The sequence below is a fragment of the Quercus robur genome, chromosome 11, assembly GCF_932294415.1.
Source record: "Quercus robur chromosome 11, dhQueRobu3.1, whole genome shotgun sequence".
Taxonomy (NCBI): domain Eukaryota; kingdom Viridiplantae; phylum Streptophyta; class Magnoliopsida; order Fagales; family Fagaceae; genus Quercus; species Quercus robur.
In genome coordinates, this window is record NC_065544.1 from 37,105,812 (window position 1) to 37,114,495 (window position 8,684).

General features: G+C 36.9%; 2 protein-coding genes across 2 annotated transcripts; one reads left to right on the forward strand and one right to left on the reverse strand.

Moving 5' to 3' along the window:
* Nucleotides 1–706: 706 nt before the first annotated feature.
* On the forward strand, nucleotides 707–7,732 carry LOC126706205 (uncharacterized). The gene is made up of 3 exons (XM_050405540.1): nucleotides 707–1,474; nucleotides 2,192–2,246; nucleotides 7,006–7,732. The coding sequence occupies exons 1-3, from the start codon at nucleotides 712–714 to the stop codon at nucleotides 7,721–7,723; spliced, it is 1,536 nt and encodes a 511-aa protein (XP_050261497.1). The 5' UTR covers nucleotides 707–711; the 3' UTR covers nucleotides 7,724–7,732.
* On the reverse strand, nucleotides 4,755–6,867 carry LOC126706208 (uncharacterized). Its single transcript, XM_050405544.1, has 2 exons — nucleotides 5,441–6,867; nucleotides 4,755–5,102 (listed from the first exon to the last, which is right to left on the reverse strand). The coding sequence occupies exons 1-2, from the start codon at nucleotides 6,588–6,590 to the stop codon at nucleotides 5,059–5,061; spliced, it is 1,194 nt and encodes a 397-aa protein (XP_050261501.1). The 5' UTR covers nucleotides 6,591–6,867; the 3' UTR covers nucleotides 4,755–5,058.
* Nucleotides 7,733–8,684: the final 952 nt, after the last annotated feature.

An 8,684-nucleotide genomic window follows, 5' to 3' on the forward strand; every position in this document is an offset into this window, starting at 1 on the left:
TGGATGAGCCTAGCACGGGTGACATGAGACGTGATGGACAAAAATGAGTTTCTGACTCATTGCTCCTCCCAACATGAATATTAATATTATTATTATTTTTTTACTATTAAGTTGGATTTTGAAACATTATAATAAAATTAGTGATATAAAAATGCATTTAAAAAAGTATTTATTTAGATTATTTTAGTCAAATTTTCAATTTTTACTAATTCAATATTTTTATTTTTATTTAAAATAATTATTAAAATAATTATGACGTCATTACGGTTTGATCCGGTTCGACCTCGGTTCGATCTTAAAAACCTTAAATCTCTCTTTTTTACGGTTCAATGAACGGTCCGAGTCTGAAAACCTTGCACATAAGGAGAAACATAATTTCCTGCCTAATTTATCCCCTGAAACGAGGAACACTTTTTAATTATAAGAAGAGTAACACTCGCTGAAAGTGTTACTCCATTCCCTTCATATCAAAGTGATGCCAATTTAGGATTAAAAGCAACAGAAGCAAAAAAGTAAAATCATAAAATAAATAAATGATCCAAACTAAAAGGCCTCAGATTGGCTTGGCTTTTCAAGGAACCATGTGAAAGATGACTTATGAAGGATTTAATATATGCTCTTCTTTAACATCTATAAAAGGGGGCAATGGGCCAATGGCAATTACAACCCAACTCATATAGTACCATAATAGCAAGCCAAACTTCAAATTCCATGGCACAAACTATGAAAACTCTTCTTGTGCCAATTCTTCTCCTAATGCTAATGGCAATAGTAGAGGCAACTCCTCCAGGTGTAGCCAAGAGCCTGAGCTATGCAAGATGCTCGATAAAGAAGTACAAGTATTGCTCTAATCTGAAGCTTGTATGCCCCAAATCTTGCCCTCACCAATGCACGGTGGACTGTGTCTCTTGTAAATCAATATGTGTTGGTTACAAAAGCCCTCCTCCACCTCAAACTCCAACCCATTCACCTCCATCATATTCTCCTCCTTCACCTCCTACAAAAACTCCCACACCTCCAACTGCTTCTACTCCACCCCCATCTCCCCCACCTCCTACTACAACCCCACCTCCATCACCTCCTGCAACAACTCCCACACCTCCAACTACTTCTACTCCACCCCCATCTCCTCCAACTTCCTCGCCATCACCACCACCTCCTGCTCCCACAACTCCCACCCCTCCAACTACTTCCTCTCCACCTCCCTCTATTCCAAGTTCTCCAACACCACCTAGTCCTACCCCGCCTTCACCATCACCTCCACCATCAACACCTTCTCCAACACCTCCTGCTGCAACTCCTCCTTCATTTCCTACCCCATCTCCGCCGATTTCCTCCTCACCTCCACCAACTCCAAAGACTGTCAAATGCAAGAATAAGAAATACCCTCAGTGTTACAATATGGAGCAAGTATGTCCCAGCTCATGCCCTGGTGGATGTGAGGTTGATTGTGTCACTTGCAAGCCTGTTTGCAGTAAGTCTATTCATTAATACACTTTCCACTATATATTTCACACCCAATCAAGCAAAATTTGGCTATACAATTAAGTTTGCCATGCTTTTTTTTTTTCAACATTTTCGACTTATTTAGCTTAGGTACAACTTTCTAAAACTATAGCATTTCAAGGTGTAATTATATTTTTATTCAAAGATTTTTATAAGTTTATATTGCTAATACAATGTATAGCAAAGTTTTCTGTTGTTCAATTTACATTGTAGGCACACAAACTTACATTGTAAACTTATATTGTAGGCACACAAAATGTGTACAATATTGTACATTTTTTACAAATGTGTATAATATTGTACAAATTTTGTGTTTACAATGTAAATTTACATTGCTAAGATAATGTAACTTAAAAATTTTCCTTTAATTTGTTCAATTTATATTTTTTAAGCCCAATAGGCAAAAAATATAAATAAAAAGAGTTTATCTTACATAATAAGATTTTTTATTTTTTATCATTCAGGTGTGAATAGTTCATAACTATAAAAGAGTTTTCTTTTGCGCATAAAGTATTATTTTTTCGTGTTTTATTTGTAAAATCATTGTTTCCTCACAAATTTTGGAAAATATATATAATGTCTTTTAAAGTGATTTAGTGTAAGAGTGTAATATATATAAAGATAGATTCAAGTTACAGCTATTTATAGCCGTATGGTTATGATTCCTCCACATGTTAAATGATAGGGTGTGATAGGCCAGGAGCAGTGTGTCAAGATCCTCGATTCATAGGTGGTGATGGCATCACCTATCAGATAATTTGGGAAAATACTTCTTGATATTATTGAAAGAATCAGGTTTTACAAACTTATATACAATACAGAGTAAGGGAAAACTACGTAACTAACACTTGACTAACAAAACTATGCACGTGTGAACAGAAAAATAACTAAGCAGCTCACGTGAGGAAACTAACACTATCAAATACAATGCTACAAGTAGTTTTAGTCCTTAAGCTACTAGCCATTTACTCTGTTCTGTAATTCTGCAGCTTCACTTGTTCTAGCTTCTGTCAAGGCATGATTTAATCCTTGCTTCTCACACTTTTGCTCCATATTCTGATACTCCCCCTCAAGGGAAACTGCAGAATGTATATTAACCATTCCCATCTTACAAATCAAATTAGAGAATTGATTAAATCCTAATGCTTTAGTGAGCAAATCAGCTAGCTGACAGTGTGTTCTCACATGAATTAACTTGATAACTTTCTCAAGCATCTTGTCCCTTACTACATGACAATCTATCTCAATATGTTTCGTCCTTTCATGAAAAACTGGATTCGAGCCAATATGCAACGCAGCCTGATTGTCACAGAACAATAAGGCCTCCCTTTTATGTTCAATCCCAATATCTCTAAGGAAATACAATATCCAAACAATTTCATAAGTAGCTACAGCCATAGCTCGATATTCTGCTTCTGCAGAGGATCTGGAAACTGTGCATTGTTTCTTGGACTTCCATGACACTAGAGAATCTCCAATGAACACACTAAAACCAGTCACAGACCTCCTTGTATCAGGACATGAAGCCCAATCTGAATCAACAAAAGCTTTGACATGAAGCTCTGATTTTGATGAGAACAATAACCCCTTTCCTGGTTCATTCTTCAAGTATTGCAAAACTCTATACACAGCATCTAGATGAGGTTTTCTTGGCTTGGCCATATACTGACTTAACCTATGGACTACATAGGTGATGTCTGGCCTAGTCACAGACCATATAATAACTTGTTTAGCTTACACACTTGCTCCCCCTGGCTATGGAACCCTGGTGGAAGAGCCATATAGACCTCCTCAAACAAATCCCCATGCAAGAATGCATTATTAACATCCAATTGCCCAAGATACCAGCCCTTAACAGCTGCCACAGCAAGAAGACACTTAACAGAGACCATTTTTGCAACAGGGGAGAAAGTCTCAGTGTAATCAATCCCCTCTTTTTGAGTGAATCCCTTGGCAACCAGCCTTGCCTTATACCTCTCAACTGACCCATCAGACTTGTACTTGACTTTATAAACCCATTTGCAGCCTATAGGCTTCTTGTTGGGAGGCAAGGAAGTCAAAGTCCAAGTGTTATTAGCCTCTAAAGCAGCTATTTCAGCAGCCATAGCATTCTGCCACTTTGGATCAGAAACCGCTTGATAATAATGTGAGGGTTCAACAATTGAAGAGATAGAACAGCAAAAAGCTTTGAAGGAAGGAGAAAGAGACTTATAGGAAAGGTGAGATGTTAAAGGATGAGAAGTACCTGTGTGAAGAACATTAGCAGTGGGAGTGGAAGTGACCATGTTACAATGGTAAGCTTGGAGATAAGAAGGTCTTTTAGGAACTCTAGAAGACTTTCTTAAAGGAATTGGATCAATAAGAGGTTCAGGAGGTTCAATAGGAACATCATGCAAAAACTCATCATCAAGCTCATGATGCAATTGAAAAATAGTATCATCCATAGAAGAAGCAGATGGAGAAATCAAATGAGATGAGGAAGGTGAAGACAAATCATCAAAAGGAAGATGAGAAGTACAAGGTAAAGGAACAGGCAGATCAGTGTTAGAATGAGAAACAGATGTAAGGAAAGGGAAAATGGATTCATGAAAGACAACATCTCTACTAAGGAAAACAGTATGAGTTTGTAAATCAAAAACCTTGTAACCCTTGACATTGAAAGGGTAGCCAATGAACACACACCTCCTAGACCTAGGATCAAACTTAGACCGAGTATTAGCAATGGTTGAAGCAAAACATTCACACCCAAAAACCCTCAAATGATCATAAGATGGAGGTTTATGGAAAAGAAGTTCAAAAGGAGTTTTATTGTTGAGCAAGGGAGAAGGAAGTCTGTTGATCAGGTAGGCAGCAGTGAGCACACAGTCACCCCAAAAAGGAATGGGCAAATTTGACTGAAATTGTAAGGCCCTAACAATAGAAAGAAGATGTTGATGTTTTCTCTCCACAACAGAATTTTGTTGTGGAGTATAAACACAACTATGTTGATGAATAATACCATTAGAAGCAAAGAAATCTGGCATATTAAATTCCAAAGCATTGTCAGTCCTTATTTGTTTAACTTTCACATTGAATTGAGTAAGAACCATGGTATGAAAAGACACAATAAGAGACCTTACATCAGATTTTGATTTCATTAAGTAAACCCATGTAGCTCTAGTTGCATCATCAACAATAGTCAAGAAGTACTTGTAACCATCTAAGGTAGGAGTGGAATATGGACCCCAAACATCCATATGCAACAAATCAAAGGCAAAAGTACTAAGATTGTTATTAAAAGGAAATGGCAAATGTTTTTGTTTAGCCAAAGGACAAATGTTACAAGCATTATTACAAGAAGTTTTCAGAAAAGGAAAAACATGACTTAAAGCTTGTAACCTAGAATCTGATGGATGCCCTAATCTGTTATGCCAAAGGAAAGAAAGTGTATTGGCTGAAGTTGTAGCGGAGAAAGAATTGGAAACTGTACTCAGATTATGACTTGCCAAGAAATCATCAAGAGAGCTTGAAGAATGCTGATAAGTGCTGCTAGATTGTAACAGGTACAAACCATCATTTGCTTGCCCCACTCCAATCGTTCTCCAACAGGTAAGGTCCTGGATAAAACAGAAGGTAGATAGGAAAATAAGGCAGCAAGGGTGAGATTTAGTGATGGTGCTAACAGAGAGAAGGTTAAAAGTGAAAGAAGGCACACATAAAACATTATGAAGTGTGAGTGAAGAAGAAAGATTAACAGTTCCAATATGTGTGACAGAAGCAGTTTCACCGTTGGGTAATTCAACTATAGACTGAGCAATAGCAGTAATAGAAGACAAAAGATTCACTGAGCAAACAATGTGGTCAGTAGCTCCAGTATCAATAACCCAAATATCAGAAGTGTAAGCCCTTCTGTTAACTACCTTTGTAGAAAAAACAGAATGAGAAACATCTATACCTGCCATTGCAGAAGAAGAAGAAGGAACACATGTTAAAGAAGCATCCTTCCCATGAATATCCCTGCCTTGGACAGCAAACACAAGAGGAGAACAAGGATTAATCAATGCAAGAAGCTGCTGATACTGTTCTGGAGTAAAGACAGAATTGTTGGGATTTGGACAAGACATCAATTCTTGTGACTGAATGGCTGAGACTTGATGCGCCATTGGAGGCTTATTCTTGAACTTAAAACCAGGAGGAAAGCCATGTAATCTATAGCACTTATCTGCTATATGGCCAGTCTTGCCACAATGAGTGCAAACAGGCTTATCCTTGCCCTTGACACCATTACCACCAGAAGTAATACCAGGATTAAGGTTTTGCATCTTTGCAACCAAAGCAGTTGAATCAACCTTCACACCAAATTGATTAGTAACTGATCTTTGCATCTCTTCTTGTATCAACAAAGCATAGACTTTGCTAACAGAAGGCAGAGGATCCATGAGCAATACTTGAGATCTTACTTGTGAAAAAGAATCATTCAAACCCATTAAAAACTTCAATACTGATTCTCTAACTTGCAGATCACTAAGCCTCTTATTCACATTGCACACACATTTTCCACATGTACATGAAGGAAATGGACTATAGCTTTGCAATTGGTCCCAAAGTACTTTCAATTGAGTAAAGAAGTCAGTTATAGAAACTTCACCTTGGTGTAAATCAGCAATTTCCTTCTGAAGATTGTAAATTCTTGGTCCATTACTCTGCGCAAATCGATTCTGCAAATCAGTCCAAATCTCCAAAGCCATGTCTTCATAAATGATACTTGCTTGAAGCTTTGGTGATACTGAGTTGGTTAACCAAGTTCCAACCATATTATCACATCTGATCCAAGCCTGAACAGCCGAAGGAGTAGACACCATTGGAGATGATAAAGTGAGAGAACCATCAATGAATCCCAATTTGTTCTTGGTGAGTAATGCTTTTCTCACTGCTCGAGCCCATGCTGAGTAGTTCTCTCCACCAATCAAGGGCTGAGTCACAAGAACTGTACTTGGACTCTCTGCATGATGCAAGAACAAGGGATCATCCATTGGTGAATCTTGTGAAGACAAAGACGCAACATTCTCTGATGTAGCAACAGCTTGAGTTGCAGCGGAAGCCATTGTTAACAATGAAGAATTTTCTTAGAGAAATAAAGGAATTTTCTCAGAGAAAATTGAGGAAGTATAAACCCTAAGAACCCTAGAATTTGGGCTCTGATACCATATCAGATAATTTGGGAAAATACTTCTTGATATTATTGAAAGAATCAGGTTTTACAAACTTATATACAATACAGAGTAAGGGAAAACTACGTAACTAACACTTGACTAACAAAACTATGCACGTGTGAACAGAAAAATAACTAAGCAGCTCACGTGAGGAAACTAACACTATCAAATACAATGCTACAGGTAGTTTTAGTCCTTAAGCTACTAGCCATTTACTCTGTTATGTAATTCTGCAGCTTCACTTGTTCTAGCTTCTGTCAAGGCATGATTTAATCCTTGCTTCTCACACTTTTGCTCCATATTCTGATATCACCTTCTACTTCCATGGCAAGAAAGATCACGACTTTTGCCTTTTATCGGACTCCAACCTCCATATTAATGCACACTTCATTGGCAAACGAAACCAGAACATGAAGAGGGACTTCACTTGGGTCCAATCCATTGCAATTCTCTTTGACAAACACCAACTTTTCATCGGTGCCCAAAAAACTGCCACATGGAAAGACTCCATTGATCGTCTCACCCTCACCTTCGACAACGAGCCTATTACCCTCACCGAAGTAGAAGGTGCTACGTGGCAATCCACAAGTTCTCCAAGTGTTTTTGTCAATAGGCTAGCTGACACTAACAATGTCATGGTTGAAGTTGAAGGAAGCCTTAGGATCACAGCCGAGGTTGTGCCTATAACCAAAGAAGACTCTAGAATTCATAACTATGGTATAACCAACGAGGATTCATTTGCTCATCTCGACCTTGGGTTCAAGTTTTTCACTCTGAGCAACGAAGTGAGTGGTGTGTTGGGCCAAACATACAGACCCGATTATGTGAGTCGTGTAAATATTGGAGCTACCATGCCTGTAATTGGAGGGGACAAGAATTTTGAAACTTCAAACCTGTTTGCCACGGACTGTGCTGTTGCTCGGTTTGGTGGGTCTGATGGTGAAGCTTCTTTGGAGAGTTTGGAGTTGCCTAGCTTGAGCTGTGCTAGTGGGATTGATGGGCTAGGCGTTGTATGCAAGAGATAGGCCTTATCTTTGTTCTTGCTAACCCTTAATTAACTAGTAAAAATTCATAAACACAAACATGAATAAAACTTTCAAGGCACTGGAGGTAAAAATGACACTTCCAAGTGCAAGATATATATTATTATCTTGTTTCTTCTTATTCAAAAAGCAATAAACAATTCTTCTCTGCTGAAGTGGTTTTTTTTTTTTTTTTTTTTTTTTTTTTTTTTTTTTTTTTTTTTTCAATGGGTGAGTAGCATAACGGAAAAGGGACGGGGAATGTGGACTTCAAGAGCAATGTATATTGTTGAAGATTCAATTTTAGACACTTTTTGTTAAATGCGCTACTAAATTATTAATTAACTAGTCGCAAACCCGTGCTATGCACGGGAACCTACTTATTTGTGAGATAAACTAAAATAATTTTATAAAAAATTTAAGAAACTACACTCTTGCAAGATTTGCTCTTGTATGACTTCAATTTGATGCAGAAGCTATTGCTTGAACGTGCAATGAATTATAAAAAATTTGTCAGACAATTTTAGATACTGCAAAAAATAACTCAAAAATCTAGATATTAAAACTTCTGAAAGACCAAAAAATATTAAAGAATTAGATGATTCACTACTTAGAAATTACTGAAACAAAACAAAATATATATGACTAAACAATAGAGAAATATAAAAGAAAGATGGGTTACATTTGAAATAATAATTTCAATTATTGCAATTAAAAAACGCCTAAAGAGAGTTTGTGGTTCATGTACGAAAATTACTTTTTAAAAAATACATGAAAAACCATAAAATAATTTTTTTTTTTTTTAACAAAATAAAGGAGAAGAAAATAATATAAGAAGAGCTTATAACTATACTCAGCTTAAAAAAAAAAAAAAAAAAAATTAAATTAAAAAAAAATTTGGGGTTTGCTTTGCTTTTATAGTGTTCATCATTAACCTTACAAATTTGGAGATAAATTATCAATG